The sequence below is a fragment of the Carassius auratus genome, chromosome 30, assembly GCF_003368295.1.
Source record: "Carassius auratus strain Wakin chromosome 30, ASM336829v1, whole genome shotgun sequence".
NCBI classification, from domain to species: domain Eukaryota; kingdom Metazoa; phylum Chordata; class Actinopteri; order Cypriniformes; family Cyprinidae; genus Carassius; species Carassius auratus.
Window position 1 is genome coordinate 27,089,883 of NC_039272.1, and position 22,381 is coordinate 27,112,263.

General features: G+C 36.8%; 1 protein-coding gene across 3 annotated transcripts; it reads left to right on the forward strand.

The window, feature by feature from the left end:
* Nucleotides 1-288: 288 nt before the first annotated feature.
* On the forward strand, nucleotides 289-21,938 carry LOC113049836 (E3 ubiquitin-protein ligase KCMF1-like). 3 transcript variants are annotated; one of them, XR_003276650.1, is made up of 8 exons: nucleotides 289-509; nucleotides 14,003-14,170; nucleotides 14,898-15,037; nucleotides 16,087-16,188; nucleotides 18,466-18,643; nucleotides 18,768-19,053; nucleotides 19,338-19,653; nucleotides 19,935-21,938. XR_003276650.1 is itself a non-coding variant. In XM_026212497.1 (7 exons), the coding sequence occupies exons 1-7, from the start codon at nucleotides 494-496 to the stop codon at nucleotides 19,597-19,599; spliced, it is 1,152 nt and encodes a 383-aa protein (XP_026068282.1). In that variant the 5' UTR covers nucleotides 289-493; the 3' UTR covers nucleotides 19,600-21,938. The 3 variants fall into 3 exon arrangements, 1 of the variants encoding a protein (XP_026068282.1); XR_003276649.1 differs by having other exon boundaries at nucleotides 19,938-21,938; XM_026212497.1 differs by having other exon boundaries at nucleotides 19,338-21,938.
* The last annotated feature ends 443 nt before the right edge of the window (nucleotides 21,939-22,381 follow it).

Sequence of the window (22,381 nt, forward strand, 5' to 3'; positions counted from 1 at the left end):
AAACCTAACAAACTATTGGAGCACTGCTTGTACTGTCTTCAAATAAAAACCATTTGGTTTTATATTTTATTAGTATTCTTGAATTCACACTTTTATGAATTCCACATACGCTCGGCTCCACTGTTTCTGCATTTTGAATCGTAAAAAATAGTTACAGTCACAGTAGATGGCGATGTCAACGCTATCAGTCAGAACGGTCAGAACCCCCATTCAAGAGCTACACGAGTTTACCGCCCTTCAAACACCACAGAAGAAGAAGTAGAGGAGTGCTGCGCCCCCTGCCGGCAGACCGCGTCCGCTCCGTCTCGCACACACACTAGCGCTCGATGACAGACGGGGAGGGGGAAGCGGAGAGAAGTAAGCCCCGGATCTATCTTCAAGAGAGAAAATAGGAAAGAAAGACCGCGTCCCACTTTTATTTCGTTTTTAGCGGCACCTTTCCGACTCATAGACTTTAGGGAGCCCGTGGAGGGGCTGTGTCACTGTCTGTAGGATGTCCCGACATGAAGGTAGGTGCGAAAAAACCGCCGATCGCTGCGTCGTTGCCTTGAATTGTAGGCCAGTGCTGACCCGCGGCGTTGCCATGTTTTCAATTCAAAAGCACTGGGAAAGACTCATCATGGCGGCCGCCGTGAATTGTGCAACCTTTTATGTGCTTACACCGCCTCGGTGGCGCAAAGGGCGTTTTCTGGGAGCCGCTTGGTGTGATATTGAGCTGGGCCTGTGTGCTAGGTCGGGCCTGCTGCGGCTCGCTCGGCCGCGGGACGGAGGGTTAGTGTGTTCCCGCAGGTAGTCCGTGGAGAGGTCAGGGCTTCGGTTGGGCCTGATTTAAGACGCTTATTTTTAAAGCTTTCTGCTTTAAGTTACCCTTCTCTGCTAGAATGCCGACCAAGGTCCTGGACTCAGGCGCTTTAGCGGTGGTGGAGCTCAGTCTGACCGCTCTGGAGCTCTCTCTCTCTGTGTGTATGTGAGCCGTCTTGAGTCATGTCATGTTTCAGGCCAGCACAAGTGAATGACTTGCACGTCTGGGTTTAGCATTAGCTGGTGTCAGTGAAGCCATAACTTTGATTGCTTACCAATCTTACTCAATTATTTCTGGAAACTCGATTATATTTCGCTCGCTTTGTGAAGAAGATATTCAGTAGTGAGTCAAACGAGCACGTTTGGATACAAGGAAGAGATTCGGAATTTCAGTACTTCAGGACTTGATCATGTGGCTTTAGAAACATTTGTCCTGTTAAAAGTCACTTTGGGTGCACTTAAGTGTACTTAAAAGTCGGCAGAACCTCAGTAAGGGCTGTCAGTTTAAAATTAATAAGATAGTAATACTTAAGAAATGAATAACGTACCACTGACATTGCGATGAAATATCAGATTGAGTCTGTCATAGTTGTCATGAAGTCATGACCGCTGTTTTATTATAATCTTTTGGACATAGTACCATTGAATCTATGTTTTTGAATTTTACCATGGTATTTCCACTGTACGTTTTGGGAATCTTTACCCTCATCAAAAGTCCTGTGTTTATATAGTAGTATATAGTGATTATATTAAATGGTAATAATACCTTACTTTTTTATAGAAATGTACCATAATATAAATGATACTGCAAAGAATGTCTAAGTTCATGTCCAAAACTAATCCTAGGACATATTATTAATTATATTATATATGTCTGAATTGAACCGAATTCTTAGTAACTCAATGTGAGTTATTAAAGGTATAATTCTTTTATACATTTGTTAAGTGCTTAATCTTTTTTTTTCAAATCATAGTGAGCTGCCTATGTAAGACAGCATATGTGTTCATCATATGTGCCTGTGATTCTCAAATATGCTGTCTGGGTTGTCAGCTCACTAGATTTCAAGACGGCGGCTGTCACCTGCCTGTGAATGAAGACTGCTTACATATGCGTCTAGTTTCTCTGCAAACAGCACACGGTGCTTGAGAGTATCTTTTAAGAGGATCCTAGTGCTGTGTAACACCTCAAATGATTATTGGTATAATATCTGAATTGGTGATAGTTTGGCATCTGCTCAGCTCTTTGGTTCAAGCTCAGTGGCAGAATTATTCTGACGTATCTGGATTCTGTAATTAATGCTTAAGGTTTGCTCAGATTGAAGGTATTTTATACAGTAGATATTTAAGATATGACTAGACAAGTCCATACTTAAGGAGTTCCCCTTGGGTTATTCACATGCCAGCTGCAAAAAATTGACACGTTTGTCTTCTATGTAGTGATTATTTTACAAAGACATACATTTTTGCTCAGAACTGAGAAATTCTGGGTTTTATTAAAAATAAAGATCTATATGATCCACATAGATGATGGAGGAGAGGGAGTTAAAAGCACAAAAGCACAAATATAATGGTTAATATTAATTTTAGGATATAGGATTTAGGTCCACAAAAGTAAAATAAATAAATCTATATCATTACATGAAAGTATGATTTTGTATAAGCCAGAATTGTCTTGATTTGATCAAATGTTTGCACCATATGTTTTGGTCCCTTTGTCAGCCTGGAACACTTAATAATCATTATTAATATTCAAGTTTTGCACACTTCATACCCGAGCCCAATTGTTTTGATCCGTTCATCCCACTCTCCAGAACAATATTTTAAAGCCTCTTATAAATGTCTATGATTTATGCTGCAATTATTAAAATTGCTTGTTTTCAAACTTTTTTTAGTAAACAAACTGAGAGTGTTTATACATTCAATTAAGAACAATTTATTGAAATGTCATGATTTCATAAGTTTCAAGCACTCTGTTCTTCAATAAAAGCTGTATTTGTTGAGTAGAATTTCTTTATTTTTTTATTTAGATAATTGACTTTAGATCTTTGACATTTAATTTATATTAAAGTTAGAAAATGTTAATATATCAATAATAATTTATTCATATGTTTAAGTAACCCCTCTTGAAAGTTTACTGAGGCCCTCTAGTGGCCCCTGACCCTTGGTTGAGAACCACAACCCTAGATGCTGTCTGGGGTCATGTCAGGCCTTATTAAAACCTTGGTACTTTTATAATAACAGAAACAGCAATTAAATAATAGTATATATATATCTTTTTATATTACACAAAATTATGAAATTTAATATGAGAGTACACAGTTTTTCTTCTAGGCTATATTACAGTAGTTAGTGTGGGCTGTCTATGGATTGCTTTTATCAAGTTTTGTCAGTGTAGGAATTTTCTGGGAACTGAACCCTCCCACTGCTGGCACTATATTCAGCTAGAGCAACTAAATCAACTTAAGGGACATATGATGGGATTTCAAGTTTTCCTTTCTCTTTGGAGTGTTACAAGCTGATTGTGCATAGATAAGATCCCTGAAGTTGTAAAGACTAAAGTCTCAAAACCAAAGAGATATTCTTTATCAAAGTTAAGACTCTGCCACGCCCCCCTAAAAAGGCTTATTCAAACACGCCCCCACATATCTACGTCTTGATGTGGAAATATTTGCGAATTGCTGCCCAAATGTTCATGCAAAGAAAGAAGGCGTGGTTTCAGTAACCACAGTTAGTGTTGAAGCAGCAATGTCAGGGAGATGCTGTGTGTTTCTAGGTGAAAGCACTTTATTTGGCCTCCCGAAAATAAATTGATTTAGGAATCTTGAACAGAACAGCAAATAGGGCTGTGGAAAAAATCAGATGTGATTTTCATGCGCATCTCATTAGTGCCTTCAGCACATGCGTTCAGATCAGGGTTGCCAGGTTTTCACAACAAATCCTGCCCAGTTGTTTCTCATAACTAGTCTAAAACTAGCCCAAAAGCATTTCCTGGAGGTTCCCTGATAAAAATTGCTTCCTGGGGTTAAAATATACATTGTTTGGAAGGGTTGCCTTGGTAAAATTCACATTTCAGGCGCTAAATATCACGTTATTGGTATTGGGTTGCTTCAAGCCACGGAAATTAAAAACAACCGCAGACTAGGCAACACTGGTTCAGGTGGAGCGGCAGTTACTACACAGCCGCAGTCCACCGACAACTAGGGCTGCACGTTTTCAAGTTTTTCATTAACCGTTAACCGAGGCCCTTAGCGGTTAATAATCGGTTAACCATAGTGTGCGCCAGGTTTCCGTTGTCCGGTAATTTCCAGACATTGGCCAAAAAAAAAAAAAAAATGTCAGACAAAATTTAATCTCACCGGTCAAACTGTCCTATTAAAACTACCTAATAATCCCGCCCACTAACACAATCTGTATTTGAGAATAAGCCTAAAATGTATAAAGCAAATATACACCGACCTTTGGCTATGTTATAAAGGAACAGGCTCTAGTAATGGTTATGTAACTTTCCGTGTTTCGGCGAAGGTAACAAGCAGGCTCCGCGGCCGCCTCGCTAAGGCTATGACTATGATATGTTTGACAGGTACAATATTTGAAAATCGATAATTATTTTTTTTTAATTACATTTATATCTGAATTTATGTCAACCTATAGACTTTCAAATATCAAAATGTCATGAATTAATATGTATTTGTGTACAAAATGACATATAAACATATTTTCCTATTATATTTTGCCTGGAAACGCTTCCAACAAGGCGTCAGTTCTATTTCTAGCATGCACGCGTCGAGCCGCGCCTGAGCCGTGCGTCTCACGCAGGCAGTCGGCAAGCTCTAACCTGTTAACATGGGAGCCGAATTAAAAACAGACACGCCACGCAGCTGAGATGCTTTCGCTCATCGCCACGCATCCAGTGAGTCCTGACCGGCCTAATGATGCCCGGGTGTTGGCTGTTGAGATTACAACAACGAGGTTGTACTTGAAGTATATCTAAGCACTGTATTGTAATACTTGCATTTTGCCCCGTCACTCTCAATTTTAAAGTGCTCCAACGCTGTACTTTTTTTTGCCCGCTTCATATTAGAAAAATGACTTCTTCTTGTGGACATTACAAATGTCTGGGAGCGCTCTGGCGGTCTCTGGTGGTGCAAAAATGTATTACAACTAAATTCAATGCACGCCATTGACGTCACTTAACCGAGCAAAATGTTTCACTCGGTTACGCAATTTTTAACGGTTAATCGGTTAACCGGTTAACCATGGACACCCCTACCGACAACTAACACAAAATCACTTTCAAAATCGACAAAGAATCGCCTGCGTTTTCAAAATCATTTTTAGTAGATTGTCAGTGAATTATGGCTGTGTAGTAAATGCCAATCAGTGTTGCCAAATCTGTGGTTGCTTTTCATGTCTACAGGTCGAAGCGATCATACCAATAACGTGATATTTAGCCCCTAAAATGCGAATTTTACCAAGGCAACCCTGCCAAAAAACTTATATTTTAACCCCGGGTAGCAATTTTTATCAGGGAACCTCCTGGAAACACGATTGGTCTATTTTTGAGAAGCAGCTGGGCAGGATTTGTTGTGAAAACCTGCCAACCCTGATCTGAACGCACATGCTGGAGATATACTTCTAATTACAGGAGCGTCTTTACTGATGAGATGCGCATGAAAATCGCATTCGATTTTTTGCACGGCCCTAACAGCAACACATTTTATGGACTACTGTTTTGTGAACCTAGGAGAGGAGTACTTCTGGTTCTTATGAATCCGATACTGTAAGTACGTTTACGTCTTGTAATTAGTTTAAGTATTTGCTATTGAATGTTCAAATGCAGAGTTTTGCGCGTCCAGTTTGTGTGAGCGCACAGAGTGAGAGTGAGAGACAGGGTCACACAGTGGAGTCAGCTGTCTAAACCGTCTGTGGATTGTATACTGCAAACACATGAGCTTCATCACTGTGTCTGTCACGCGACTCTGTTTCACTTTTGAGCTTGAACTGATGGTAAAACTAAGGACATTATTAGCTGTCTTTACATTCATTTTGAAAGATGAAGCTCGCGATTATGGAAAGGGGCATTACATTTCCGACGAGTGCATGTGGCGTTCGGCCAATCACAATGCACTGGGTCAGTTGGCCAATCAGAGCAGACTGCGCTTGTCAGATGGAGGGACTTTTTTTTTTTTTTTTACTACATTAAAGCATGTCAACATTTTGTTATACCAAATACACAAAATAATGATCTTTTGAAAAAAAAAAAAAAAACAAGCATCATATGACCCCTTTAACACATTGATACAGAATTGAATTTGGAAAGTCAGAACGTTAATTTGGAACTGTCTGTTTTATAAATGATTCATTGAAAGCCTAAAGAGATGTCATATGATCGACCTCACTTTTGCATACAGCAAAATTTGGATTTGTGGTACGTGAGGCTGAGTACCCAATGAATCAAGTGTCTTGTTGTGTGGAGTTCATAGTAAATGGTAAACGTGTTAGGATGCATTAGCTTGTTCCCATCAGGGTTTTTTGCAGGTCCTTAAAAAGTCCTAAATTTGATTTAAAACATCCTGCAGCTTCCCTGTCCAATGCTCATCACACTTCCTCATCTGGGTCATGGCACCAGTGTTAAAGGCTGCATTTTGCTCCGAGTAAGAACTGAAATAAGCAAGTGAATGAAGGAAGGCCCTCGAGCTCACCTGTAGCCGTGGTGCTGTTTTGATTCTCTCGGGAGACGTGCTCACTACAGCGCAGACAGGTTCTTGGCATTACCTTTGCTCTGTTACTCTGGTAGGGATGGGTACCGAGAACTGGTATTTTTTTAATCAGTACGTAATTGGGTCGATAACAGTATATAAAACTAAGCGACAACAGTGTCCGGTGAAATTTATGCAGTAGAGAAATAGTGAACAAAGGAGGGCAACACAAGTAATATAATGTAACGTTTACTAACAAAGCACAACATCTACCTCAATGCGCTGTATTATGTCATGAGGCTCCAGCTCAAACTGAAACTTGTGAGACACATTCACATCAAATGATGATTTGGTAGAGCTACACTCACAAGACTTATATGCAGTCACAAAAGTATGTTATTTCTGTGTGCTTAAAAGCCTTGTGGTTAACGGTTTCATTGCATGCTGTTCTAATATTATTCAGATCTTATACAGAGCTCATACACCCGAAGCTCATACACCCGAACCTTATTACTTAATTATCTTGGTTATCATCTGATTGCACTAATACTGTCAAAAACACACAAGGTTTACATATAAATACAGTTAATGTCTAAAGTGAAAGTAAACCGTTGAGAGAAAAACAGATGCTTGCACCTCTTAAAAGGACCGTACTAAACATTCTTCCGCTTTTCATTAAAGGGACAGTTCACCCAAAAATTTATATTGTCATTATTTCCTCAGTCATGTTGTATTAGTTAAGTATTAATTTTTATTTATTCTTGTGCTGAAAACTAAATATATTTTGAAGAATGTGGGTAACCAAACAGTTGCTAGTCCCCTCTGACTTTAATAGTAGAAAAAAAAACCAGCAACTGTTTAGTTTGCCACATTATTCAAAATAACCTTTCATGTTCAACAGAAGAAAGAAACTTATTCAGTTTAAAACAAATTGAGAGTGAGTAAATGATGACACAATTTTCACTTGGGTGAACTATTCATTTAATGTTAATAAATTAAGACTCAAAGAGTGTCACTGCTCTTGAATGAAGAACTTTAATACAGTTGCTAAAATTGAGCAGTAATAACTTTTTCTAATTTTCAGCAACTTTTCACTTTATATTTTTTGCACCAAATAGTATCGATAACAGTATCGATAAGTATCGGTATCGATAAGCAGTATCAGTATCAATAATGATAAAAGGTAAACGATACCCATCTCTACTGATCCAATTTACTGTTACACACGTATTTATATTTCATTCACATTAACTTTTATTAAATAAATGATGAAGGTTTGTGTGAATTATCATTAAGTGACCCATTCTGACGTTTTTGTGTCTATCTGACTGTGTAGGCACGCACCTTGAGTTACAAGATGACTTTACATGTCTCCCGAGGAGCAGCACGTTCTTTTTTGCACTTTTAAAAACATTAATAAATTGAATCAAATTGAATCAAGTACGTCCCATTTTGCAAAGTCATGTTATATTATTTTACTGGTTTGCATGTGAAATAGGGCTTTTATGGTGGAGCGAAAGTGCACCGCTAAAGAGGTGGAATTTGGCAGAATAATCTTTTTCTCTCGATTATTGTATTTTCATAATCATTGTAGGCCAAAATCGAAATCAAAAATGTATTGCGATTTAATTGCACAGCCTAATTTTGAGTCAATGAGCAATCCATTTGTTACGGTATTTAGCAATCTTTGTTAATGCTAGTTAATAAAAAATAAAACTTTTCATTGTTAGCTAATGTTGTTAGCTCAGTCAGGTCCATTAATATTAAAACTACAACTTTTGATTTTAATAAGGTAAAAATGTTGAAATGAACATAAACTGAGATTAATAAATACTTTAGTATTTTTCATCATTAGTTTAGTTAACTAATATTTAAAAAAGAGCATTATTGTACAGTGTTACTACTATAGTGAAGTTAGAACACTAGTCTAAAAGAAAACAAGACAACAGACAAAGAATGTTCAAAACTACTTTTCATAATCATCTAGCCAGTGGATTGTGTGACATGTTTATAGAAGTTAAACTATTTTTGCCTGTGAATCGCCAGCACTGCTTCCTCGAGATGCAGTGGCCAGAGACTTGTGGCTTTGATGACAGCTGTAATGTTTTAAAGAGAATACATTTGAAGGCACAACTTCCCTGAGAGAGTTTACCGTGCTAACAGTGTGAATCAGTTCTGTAAGGTTAAAGGGCAACAGACTGGGTGTCTGTTCATGCACAATCCTTGGCTCATTAAATATTCATACATTGTACGGTCACAGAAACTTTCACATGCCAAATACTTTTAGCGTTTAAAGGAAAGGGGTTAAGAGTTGAACGGTGACCACAAACCTTTCTGTTTTACTTCTGTTTTTGTCTTTGCATTTCTAATGCCTGTTTCACAAATGATCTGCTTGCTGTTTTTATGCAGTCAGCATGCGGTCCGGAAGACGCACAAACACTACATTTACCCATTGTTTTGATTTCAAATCCAAATTTTGTTACTGTAAATGGTTTTTCAGCATTGAGATTTTTTTTTTTTTTTTTAACAGAGTACTGCAGTATCATACTTCATAGACCTATTTATGTTTAAATGCAGTAAATTAAACAATGTATTCAGTGATTTTGACTTCTACTACTGAATGGAATGTAGATTTATATTTTTAATTGTTCAAGCAAGTTGAAAATCATTTGAACAGTCTATAGCCTACTTTCCTTGTTAAAAGATATTTGTATCTAATTTTCACTCCGAATTAGACTTTATATCTCGTATATGTGAGATGAAAAAGTCACAATTAGTCCTAGCTGTTTTAAGTTTTATTCAGTGGCGGAAACAGGTTTCAGTAGAAATTGACTTATTGTGTTTCCAAAAATTGCAAATAACTTTGCAACATTTCCACTAATGGACAACTTGGAGAATTATTGTTGTTGTTATTAACCTTGTAAATATACAAGGTTTTTCAAATTTGAGAGATGGAACTAGGCAACCCATGACTACGAGCAGGATTAAAATGATTCTTGGCTAACAATTTCAATTTAAAAAGTTTGTAATGGAAGGGGAATTCTAGAAAGACCTTAGCAGACTTCCAAAGTAAGAAATAGGACAAAATAAACATTATCACCCCCTTAGTATTTTGAAGAGTTCCCACTATCTTCTAAGTGAATTCTAGATCTTATGTTTTGTATCTTAAAGATATGTAAATTATAGATTTGAATTAAAAATCATAAAACTATCGTGTCTATATATCTTTCTACACACATATATATACAAACACACCAGAGGTTGCTTTAACTGAACATTTTCCATAATTTATGGATTATTTTTAGCAGTGACGGATAAATCTGAAGTCCATCTGTCACTTTGACCGATTACACTGAGGGTGATCTATTGTAAATTATAACTGTAATTCCAACCCCGTCCAGTTGGTGGAAAGTGTGCTCCAGTGTGACAGCAGAGAGCGAGGGATCATCAGCCTCCAGAACAAAAATAAAACTATAACGAGTCTTTTGCTATGCCTTTGAATATGCACAGGCGAATACCCACTAGTAAAGCGAAAGAGATGATCAGTTCACATGCACTGTCACTTCACTTGATCTGAGGTGTCTACAGCGATCTATAATGCATCATTAAAGACTGCCAAAACGGTATTTATTGTTTGAATTTCCTAAAGTAATGGACATAATTTGAAATCTGAGACTTTGTTTCATATCAAAAGTAACACCTCACAAATTTTACCCCATTGTGATTTATTTGATGGGAGGTACAGTATATGTACGGGTCAACTGAAAACCTAATCGCCTGGGATTTAAGAATAGATATTGGTTCATTAAAATTAGAATCCATTACAATCGAGAAATCTATTTATTAAATTTTTTTTTCAAAGCACCCTCCAACAAAATCAATATCACTCTCAGTTAAAGCTGTAATAATGGCATTTTGTTGCAGATTTGGCAAACTATCCAGTGCATTTGCACTTTGGAGATTAGTTTCTGTTTCAAAGCGTTGAGCAGTGTTGACCAGTGTAGCCAGTCACAGACATATCTGTTGATTTCTTGAACCCAACAGCCAATCAGAGGTAGTTTGGAGCCGTGCCTAGCTCTAGCATATTTCCGTAGCATATATGCAATGCTGTTTTACATTTGATTTCTTTATTCAATTTCTGTACCTAAAAACTAATGTTAGACCTACCTAAAAAAATTAGTATTTAACAGTATTGATTTTTCCTAAACATAGCACATACTGAACCGTACTGAAACAATGACTCTAAAACTGTGATACAAACCGAACCACGAGTAAGTTGTACCATTCCACCCCTTACACTAAATGTATATATTCAGTTATGCCAAGCTCTAAAATACTTTTTGTAAATTCATTGTTTAAAAACCTGAAAAACACTTTTGGAATCCTCAAGTTTAATTTTACAGAAACTAGTAGTGTCGGGCCTTCAGATATTGTGGTAGACAATGGGGGAGCTTGGAGTCAGAGACGTTGGGAACATCTAAAGTTATTCGATTTTTTTTTACTTTGTTGTCAATGAAAAAAAGGAAACTGAAATGCATAGAAAGCCAATTCCACATTTTTCAGTTGGAGCAAATGGAGATCTTCATCTTGTGGTTTAGTTTGAATCTGTAGTTTGGTTTGTTTGCAGGACTTTACTGTGAAAAGGCAGCAGAGGTCATTTGGCAGGTTAGAAAGGAAAATGCTAGTTATAACTCCCCAAACCTCATTTCTAACCCAGATATATGTGAAACCACAATATCAGACTAACAGTGTGGTCAGTACTGAACAATGAAAATCTCTTAGGCTACATATTTCCTCTTGGGAACTAAGAGGCTATCTGATTCAATTTTACAAGCAAACATTTCATTATCTGAATCTGGGATTAATTCTCCCAGCATGGCAGCAGTTTGTCAGAAGCTTTTGTCTGCTTTGCTTATGTCTCATTCTTTTGGATGCAAATAAGACTTGACGATGCATCCTAATTCACATGCTACCCATAATATAATAATTGACTAATCATTCTAAAAAAAAAAAGCCCTGTATAATTTGGGGTTTGGGCTTCACCTTCAGTTGATCAGAAGCATTTCTTCGGGGTTGTGTATGTAAAACAGCTTGACAATAAAAATTTTGAAGAATATTATTAACCAAACAGCTGACTGTACCCATTCACTTTCTATAGTTTGAAAAAATGAGCAGACACAGTAGGTTAGAGATATTAATAATTTGACAAAATATATAATGACCCATGTTGTTTATACTGTTCTGTGAAGTTGTTTAAACATCAGTAGCCAAAAGGGGGTGGAGCTATCAATCTTTCACTGTGCATAGTAAACGTATGCAAGTTGTGCTGGAGCCTTTATTTGCAATCTTGCAGTATTACATTTAACTTTACTAAACAGGCTTTGCCTACTCTAATCTAAGAGTTTAGTGTTTTAAATCTGCTTCTGGTTACAGAAAGATTCATTCTTGCTTGTTCTAGTTCTGTAGTCATTTTGGGGTGTTGTGTTGATTGATATAAAGAGATGTTTTTTTAATTTGGCTCTAATGAATTGGAGTAGGTTCACACCTGATGAGAATATTTGTTCAAATTAGGGGTGGGCGATATCTCGATATTTAAAATATATCGAGATATTTTTTAAACACGATATGGATTTTGACATATCGTATATATCGATATGTTGTTTATATTTAATTCTGATTCCGCCACTTTGCTTTTTTGCCTTCTCTGTGCTGTGCTCGCCCCCCCTCGCTCGCCCCCGCCTCCTTGCTTTTGTCCCCACTCCCTTCGCGTGTATAGAACTAGTCTAAAAAACAAAGTCTAAAAACAAAAGGACAACTGGCTCCATTATATGGAGATACTTTGGTTTTAAGGCGTAGGACGAACAGAAGGCAGATGTCTAACGTAGGGCCCAATGATTTCCGCGATGCAGAAAACGCGGACGGAATCCAGTCATAAAAACGGTATTTACGGTTTAACGCGGAATGTCACGGAATTGGTTAAATTTTGAATGAATTATCAAAAGTAGGTCATGCACTTAAATCAAATCGCGATATAGACTAATATCTGCAAATATTAACCCGGAAAAGTCTATTTAAATATGAATCCTGCATGTTCTGCGTGTCTGTGTTAACGAATGGCGCAGAAGCGCGTCTTCATTCATTAAACACACGGAAGCGCGTGATGCTCGCGCTGATTTCAGCGTCTTTCCTATCACTGATAAAGATGTGAACACATGAGGATCATCTCCAGAACTGCACCGAGAGTCACTTCATGAGCATCTGACCATTTGATTTGAGTAAGACTAGCTCATATCACATCATAGACTGTAGTATCACATACACAGAACTGTAAAGGTAAACCCGTCAAAATAAAAGTATTTGGCAGAAATATTTTACTATTGTTCAGCAGAATGTACATAGCCCACTACTACTATTATTAAAATGAAATGAACATATTTTTTTAAGGAATAATCACACAACATTTCTTCCATGTTTTATTTTTAATAGTAAATCCCCTTTGTTTACCAAAAATAAAGTTTGCTTAATTTTAAATAATTAAAAGATAAATTAAATAAATGTTTTATGCCTTCATTTGACAACCAGAAAAATGTAAATACACAGAATTTCTGAAGGGAAAAAATTTCACATAAGGCTATTTTAAGATTTTTTAAAACTAATTAAGTTGTTTTTATGCATTTAAATAATTACACATGCTAAAACACAGAATTAGGTAACAATAAAGCATATGGTGAAGAAAAAAATAAGACGTTTCATAGGGCCCTAAACATGTAATATTTGGCATATTTGTTTTTGCAGTAGTTTTAGGGGGGTTATTTTTCCTGTAAAGATATCGAGATATATATCGCATATCGAGATATAGCAAAATATATCGAGATATATTTTTTGCTCCATATCGCCCAGCCCTAGTTCAAATGTTTCAGTGTTTTTAGCAGCGGTCTGGTTTTCTCTTCTATTTTTCCAACTATATCCAAGTATAGCCTAGTAAAACCCACTGCCACATAAAACTCCATGTGTTCACCTAAATATGAGCTAAAGATAATGAAATCTGCTCAAACATAGTTTTATCCAGGCCCGGTGCCAGTTAAATAATTAGTGTGCTTAAGAAATTAGAGATTGTGCATTTTTTTGTCCTGTCTATTGCTCTTTCGAGTGTGAATCCCGCATTAATATGGAGGATTTTCATTCCCCAATTTCAGCCTGTATATGGCTGAAAAGCAAATGTTGAATCTGAATGATTTACATATATCCTAGAAAGCACACAAAGAGCACTCCCTTTCTAATCACTAAAAAGCTGTTACTTTGATCACAACACTGGATCAGTTTTGCTCAGAAGTTAATGGTAAATATCTGCTTTTTTACAATGTGCAGAAGGACTGGATAAATTTTTTTTTTGAATGGATAGAAACTAACCAGGCAAACATTGTCTGAGATCAATGCGATCGGGGTCTTCATAGAGCCTTCTGCTGTTGTTCGGAGTTAAATGTCTCTGTGTTCTCCCACAGGTGTGAGCTGTGATGCATGTTTAAAAGGGAACTTCAGAGGGCGCCGATACAAGTGTTTAATTTGCTACGACTACGACCTTTGTGCATCTTGCTACGAAAGTGGAGCCACAACAACTAGACACACCACGGAGCACCCAATGCAGTGCATACTAACCAGGGTAGACTTTGGTAAGCTGTGATGCCAATAATGTCATCATTTTCACTCTTTATCACTTCATTTTTTAAATGGCTCAACTGCTCTGTTATTTGTATGCATACTTTGCAACAACAAAAACAAAAAAGCTAGATGGTTGAATGTTTAAAAAATTAAAACATAAATATTAGTATTGGAATTTATGTGGTGCATTTAATTATATAATCTTTAAAAATAAATTTAATTTAATTGTAAGAATATTTTATACCTTTCAGAAGTTACAGCATTTACAATAAATGATTTAATATATTTTGTAATTTATTTTAATTTATGCATTTAGCAGATGCTTTTATCCAAAGCGATTTACAGTGCATTCAGGCTATCAATTGTTACCTATCATTAATTAATAAGTATTAATAATAATATATATATATATATATATATTTCAGAAGTTACAGCATTACAATATATTATTTAATATATTTTGTATCAATAATATATATAAGTAAAAAAAAAAAAAAGAATATATATATATATATTATATGAAATATAACTATCGGTATTTCAATTACAAAAACTAAATATCGCAGTGTGAGTTTTTTTTCTATATATCGTACAGCCTTACAAGAAAATGTTTCTTAAAAACATTAAGAACATTACAGAATATGAACAGACCATCCTGACAGTTGAACCCTGATCTTAGTAATGCTGGTGATGGTAAATGAAGAGATTGTGATTGACTTTCATCTGAACTCTCTGCAGACTTGTATTATGGGGGGGAGGCATTCTCAGTAGAGCAGCCTCAGTCATTTACTTGTCCTTACTGTGGTAAAATGGGCTACACGGAAACATCTCTACAGGAGCACGTGACCTCAGAGCATGCAGAGACCTCTACAGAGGTGGTGAGTACACATGCTGTCTTTGCTAAAATTGTGTGTTTAATTAGTCTCATAACTAAATGGGATGTGATTAGGTTCCAGTGACAACACTAGACGCAGCAAAATCAAACAAAAGGAGCATGTTTGCTGTTTTGCACTAGAAAATATGAATCAGTAAAAACTAAACCATTTAAAAATTAACTGTACGTATTTACTGATAGTCTTTATATGGAGTTCACAGCTTTGACTTATAAAGTTTTATTTTCTTTCAGAGATAATCTGAGTCATGCTCAATGATATTAAAAAAACAAACAAAAAAATAAACTAAATTTAAATTAAATCATTTTACGACAAAAATCACATAATCTGTATGTGAGATAATAGAAACAATTTCAGAAATAGAATCCCTGGTTTGCACAGTGTAACTGTTGCAATTGGTAAAGAAACCTTTTATCGTGCATCACAGAGTCTCATTGTGTCTGATTATGACATGATTTTATCCCATGATGACTACTGTACAGTAGGGCTGGGAACTGGGTACTACAAATTTTAGGATTTGATTTAGTTTTCATCTCAATTTGATTCGATACCAATTACCGTAATGAATTTGTATGTACAGTCAGTCAGGTCAGATTTTTATTTATTTTTAATTTTTTAACATAGTTTTTCTGAGCAAAATGTAATATTACTACATTAATATATTTGTCTTTCAATTATAAGAATATCAGCAGCTCCTCGTCTGCATGTTCTGCTGGTTACAGACACATGACCACAAAGATTTGGTTTTCCAGTGTTATTACTATAATCTATTTTTTAATAAAGCCCATGCTGCATAACAACAAACCTTTTGTGCCTAACCCACTTTTTTGAGGACTCCATAGCAATGCATTATGTTCATTTTACACTCTGTGTGAATCCACCCTTTAGACTTGTTTCAGACTGAATTAGGTGTGGGATTTGGACTAGTAATGATAAGCTGTAATAATGAAAATAATGCAACCATGAATGAGCATGTCCATCTAATCTGAGGTTACATTAATTCATTATTAATATATATCTATTCTCTGTTACAGATTTGCCCAATCTGTGCAGCTTTGCCTGGTGGCGACCCCAATCATGTGACAGATGACTTTGCTGCTCATCTCACACTTGAACACAGAGCACCTAGAGATTTAATATCCTTTTATCTGAACCTAATGTGTATTTGTATAATGGACTTCTTTCATAAAACCCTTCCATTCAGTCTTCAATTTATTCTTTACGTAAGAACAGTTTACACACATTGGTTCTGCTCATGTATAATGACTGAGGCCCATGTGTTCAAGTCACGTCAGAGATAACCTTACAAAGGTTTATTGAGGTTTCGTGTCCGTACATCTTTAAGAAATATAAAGATTTTTCTCACAGAACCTAAAATTCTGCCATTTATTCTTGTCACTCCAAACCTTTGTTTTTACTTCTATGTATTACAAAAAATATTTCAAAGAGTAGTTATGGTTGCTCTTTTCTGTGCAATTGCAATGAATGTGGAAAGCTTCCAAAAGAATTCCAATGTCTGATTCATCAAATTATTTTGAATTAGATCTTTACAAAACCTTACTGAATGATTTGTTCACAAACTGGGCTGTGATTCGCACATCAAGCTTCAGTTCTTGATCTTGTTGCAGAGTATGAAAGCTCACTGGAACTGAAGATTGTCAGTGAATTTAAATTTGAGTTTTAAATCATTATTATATTACTTCAGTGGTGTCTTTGTGTCATATTTGATCTTGAACAATTCAGTCACAGCTCATCATAAATCTATAAACAATTGTGGCCAGTATAGTCAAAGTTTCTTCAAGGCAAGTCATGTTACTCGGCGGCCATCTTTGAAATGCCTCTTGGTCATTTAAGTGCAACTCCTATCACTTTGAATGGGGAAACATCAAATTCTCCAAAACTGTTCACTAAGCTTACGATTAAATTTTATTTTTGAAATCAGTCAATCAATCACCTTTATTTATATAGTGCTTTAAACAAAATACATTGCGTCACCAGTGAAAATCACCAGTGAAATCTGACAACTGTGTCATAAATGTTGTTACTTTTGCTCAAATAGTTATAAAAAGCTTTTTTTTTACTGGCTAGATCAGCATGCACAGTCCTGATCGCACATCTCCGAACGGGACTGGGACTGTTTCTATTGCTACCAGAACTTCTAACAGCAGCTGCTGTGACGCGTTGACTTTACCAATTAGCAATTGGCTCTTTTGCTCAGAAGGCGGGGCTTCCTGCAATTGCGCGACCATATTGATCGTTGCATTTTTCCCCATTCAAAACTATACGAGTGACACGTCTTGGGTATTCTATAGTCTTTGGTATGGTCTCCTAGTAGAATGTCTGCTTTTGTGTTCCATGAAAGGAAAGACCACTTTGAATTGACATTAGTGTAAGTAAATGACTAAATGAAGTTTAGTTTATTCTAAATTAATATACTAATTTGCCATATTCTATTTTCAACCTGCTTTACATTGTAATGTTGGTAGTACAATGTTTACTCCTCTGTGTTACTTTCACTAAGATACCCATAATATTTGTCAGTAAAAGTTCACCTGATGACACAAAATGCATAACTTTGCATCATTTTTGTATTACTGCCCAGGAATTGTTTTATTAACAGTTTTAAACTTTACTTAAAGGCATAGTTCAACCAAAAATACAAATTCTGTCATTAATTACCCTCATGTCATTCCAAACTTGTAAGCCCTTCATTCATCTTCAAACACAAATGAAGATATTTTTGATGAATTCCAAGAGCTCTCTGACCTACCAGTAGAAAGCAAGAATCCTAACAAGATCAAGGCTCAGAAACATAGCAAGGACATTGTTAAAATAATCCATGTGACATCAGTGGTTCAACCATAATTTTACGTTGTTTACACTTTGATCTGAACGTAAACAATGTTTCTGTATACATATGTTGCATATGTTGTTTACGTTCATTGGATTCTCTCCAAAATGGCTCTATAGGGTTTGTTTTCTCTGCACACAAAAAGTATTCTTGTAGCTTCATAAAATTACTGTTGAACCACTGATGTCACATGGATTATTTGAACTATGTCATTGCTATGTTTCAAAACCTTAATCGTGTAAGGATCCTTGCTGTCTAAGGGAGGGTCAGAGAACTCCAGGGATGCATCAAAAATATCTTAATCTGAGAATAAACGAAGGTCCTCCCGGGTTTGGAGTGACATGAGGGTGAGTAATTAATGACAGAAGTTTCATTTTTGGGTGAACTCTCTGTTTAACAGTGAAAGTGATTTAGTGATGGAAAAAGTGTGGAGCAAAAAAGTTAATAAAATCACAACACATTAACAGACTCAAACCTTAAATTATGTTAGATGATTCAGTATGAGAGGTGATGTGTGTGTAGTGACATTCTCAACCAGTTATTCCTTAACCAGTGTGTGCACGATGAGAGCAGCGGCGTACGGCACGTTCGTCGGATGTTCCACCCTGGGCGGGGACTGGGCGGTCCGCGGGCACGCCGGACTAACATGCACTTTACCAGCAGCTCCACTGGTGGGCTCTCCTCTTCACAAAGCTCCTCCTACTCTCCAAGCAATAGGGAAGCCATGGACCCCATAGCAGGTGTGTAATACAGACCTTAACTTAATTGGCTTATGGACTTTAATTTTGTTGATGCAAGTGCTGTTTTGAATGTCTTCTCACACACTCTTTTTTGCCGTCTTTCTGATTGTGTCTACATCACCAGAGTTGCTCTCTCAGCTGTCAGGTGTGCGGCGCTCCGCGGGGGGACAGCTCAACTCTTCTGGCCCCTCGGCCTCGCAGCTGCAGCAGCTGCAAATGCAGCTTCAGCTGGAGCGCCAGCAGGCACAGGCAGCACGCCAACAACTGGAGACGGCACGTAACGCTACACGCCAACGCAGCAACCCTAGCAACATCAGCGCCAGCATCCCGCCACCCAGCACCGCCACAAACACAGCCATGACTGAGAGCAACCCGCTGGCCTCCCACAGCTCCCAGTTTCTTCTCTCACGGTATGGCTCGGACTTAACCATACACTTAAGGTTGTTTATGTATTATTAAAGGTTTAAGGCTGATTTATACTTCTGCATCGTACCTACGCCGTAGCCTATGCGTAGACTACGCCGCTAGAATCCCTCCCTCCGTTTGTACTTGAGTTTTGTGTGTGTTTATGTGCACTTTAATTTATTTAAAATGTACACCTCCTTATATAAGGACAGAACAAGTGTCTTATCATTTATTATACTTTCTAGTTTCTAGATTTCTAGTTTAGTATTTGTCCATCTAATTTCACCAGGTTGAACGAGCCGAAGATGTCCGAGGCAGAACGGCAGTTGCTGGAGAGCGAGCGCGCGGACCGCAGCCTGTTCGTGCAGGAGCTGCTGCTGTCCACACTAATGCGAGAAGAGAGCTCGTCTTCCGACGAGGACGAAAGGCGAGACTTTGCTGACTTCGGCGCCATGGGCTGCGTGGACATCATGCCTTTAGATGTGGCTCTGGAGAGCCTCAACCTGAAGGAGAGCTCCACAGGCAAGGAGCCTCCACCACCTCCTCTTTGATGATATCCCACCACAACGCAGACAATGTCCTCTGTGCTGTAACTGCCAATGACGGTGGGCAAAAAACACAGCTCTCTCTAATTTTGTTCTTTTTTTTTTTTCTTTTTTTGGTGATTGTAATTTCAGGTCTGTCACCTTTTGTTACATTGTATAAATCCATAAAAGGAGAGCGAGAGGAAAAAAATCCAAATACATCAAATACAGGCGTGTGAGAGAGTGAGAGAAACCTAGAGACCGATAAACGGAACGAGAGAGAAAATAAGAAATATAAATATATAAATAAATATATCTATAAGTTGATAATCAATTCCACATAACTCATTTTTTTCCTTTAGCAGGTGAGCGTAGGTATCTGTGGCAGACCTCTGCTTCCTGTGTCTTGCAAAAGGCTCTCCTTATAAATACTCCACATTCAAAAACTGAAGAGGAAACAAGAGACCTTCTCTAATGAAGCTGCTGTGTGTATTTATGAATATTAATGAATAAAAGTGCTTGGATGGTTTACCATAACTACTGCATGAGGTTATTTGCAGCGTGCATGACTTTTAATGACCTTGTCATTAAAAAGGCAAAATATCCCAAAGCTTTCTTTAACTTTTTTCCCAGGGTTACTTGAACGGAGCCCATTTGAAATGGGTGAAATATCTACCAATTTAGGATTTTACTTTTCTTTTTGTTTAATATGGAAATCAACAGCAAAATTGAAACCTGCAGTAGCTTCGCAAGAAAAACTGCTAAATACTTATGTCCCTCGGCTCCAATCTTCCCCTCCTCATCTGTGACGCTGTAGAGCACAACAGTGATCGCACACTTATCAGCGACAGAGGTTTCCCATTCATTTTTTTTCTCCATAAGGCAAAAACTTAAAAAGTTTTGAAAAACATATAGGTACAAGGTTGCATACCTTGGAAGGATTAAACTACAATTACTGACTTATTTGTTCTTATAAAAATATAAAACCTGTGTATTTGTATATTGCAACATTTGAAGTGGATCAAAAAAGCCCAATAAAGTTGTCTTAAGAACGCTTTAAGGTTTTAGGACAACTTTAATGAAAGGTTTTGATCCACTTCAAATGTTGACTACTGTAATTTAACGTACTTTGAAGATTTGAGCAGATTTAAATACTGTTTTCCAAGAATTTGTCACAAATATGCAATTTTACATAAGAATTTGTCTGTTTAGACCAATACATCTAAATGTTGGACAGGCTAAATAAAAATGTTAATTCGAACTGTAATAGTAGTGGTTCTGGACATGTTTTCACATGTGAAAATCTTATTGGTTTCGCAGTGCAATGGAAAAGGAATGGAACACCTTTCTGTAAAACATAAATAAATTGTCGCATTGATGGTGTACGAAGGTTCATGTTGGTCTGAACGGACACATTAACAACTGTTGATTTAAAATTAAACATTTTATCGCACCAAATAGTGCCAACAAATATTATTTTTGCTGTGAACAAGCATTTAATTGTTTGTAATATCGCGGTGCTGAATGGGAGTGGGTAGTCGTTACTGAACTCTTGCTGCGAGTTTTGTTTCCATTATAGCAGCAAAGTTTGATTGGTTGAGCTCTCTTCAGAATTATGGGTAGTGTAGTTCCTCACAGTAATTTTTTTTTTTTTAATTTTTAATTTATTTTTTAATGACATTGAAACTTAGCTCATCTTTTTCAGAGGTTTTCACGTTAAAAACTGGTTTCTCTATGGAGTTATTAAATGGGATTTTTACTTTCAAAACCTCACTGATGCGCTCTATTGGATTTACAAATGGTCTGCCCTAAATGGCCGAGGCAAATTAACACCTTAAACATGTCTTGCTGCCTATGAGAAAAAGAATATGCAGGTATCAATAAAAGATAACCTGCTTTATACCATTTTAACTAGACGTCGATGTCTTAGTGTCTGTGTAACCACCAGATGTACTCTCTAACTTATGCACTTGTACAGACAAGTTAGGCTCTCCATTGTCATCTCACTCTACTCTACTCCTCACATCTGCTTTATTACGCTTGGCACCCCTCTCTCTTCATTGGTAAAAGGAGGGTGCAAGATTGAAAAAAGAGTGGCTTACATACTCTCTGCTAATAGACAGCACCTTCTATTTATTCAGGGTTGTTTTGTTTTTTTTAATATCTTTTGGTTCTTTTAAGCTTTGTGATTGATCATGCCACCTCCATGCCTATACTCTTATCCTCTGTAAAATACAATGAGATGTATATGGAATTTGTGCGTTAACTTTCATAATGGATCTAGGACATGGGCAGACTTTCTTTTTTTTAATGTAAATTTAGAATACTACAATAAAAATGTCACACAGCTTTTGATGAAAACCAAACCCCATCCTCTTACTCTCTGTGACTGTGGTCTGAATACTAGTCACATCGACCTATTTAGAAACTTGCATTACTTCCCATTCATACAAAAGTTTTGCTACACACATACCTTTTTGAGTCTATGCCATAAATAGAATGAAAATAACTAGATACTTGATGCTTGCCCAGACAAAATGGCGTTACACCATTGGGTGTTGCAGTGCGTTTGGAGAAGTGTTTCTTCTTTTTTATTTTTTTTATTTAAGTGCATCATCTGGGTATTTTAAGTGCACTTATTGGAATTTGTAGTGTTAATTAACTGCACATCATTTTCATACTATAAAACTATAAAAATTACTTCAAGTTTTCCCAAACTGGCATGAAAGCGATTTGGCTGACAAAAAGTTTGGGAATCTGTTAATAAGATATAATGTGAATTTGTGCATTTTAATATATTTGAAAGACA

Excerpts from the sequence above, each read along its gene's own strand:
- LOC113049836 (XM_026212497.1), top strand. Across the intron at positions 14,171-14,897 it reads ACTAACCAGGGTAGACTTTG|ACTTGTATTATGGGGGGGAG; the intron begins GTAAGCTGTGAT and ends AACTCTCTGCAG. Across the intron at positions 19,054-19,337 it reads TCCCAGTTTCTTCTCTCACG|GTTGAACGAGCCGAAGATGT; the intron begins GTATGGCTCGGA and ends TAATTTCACCAG.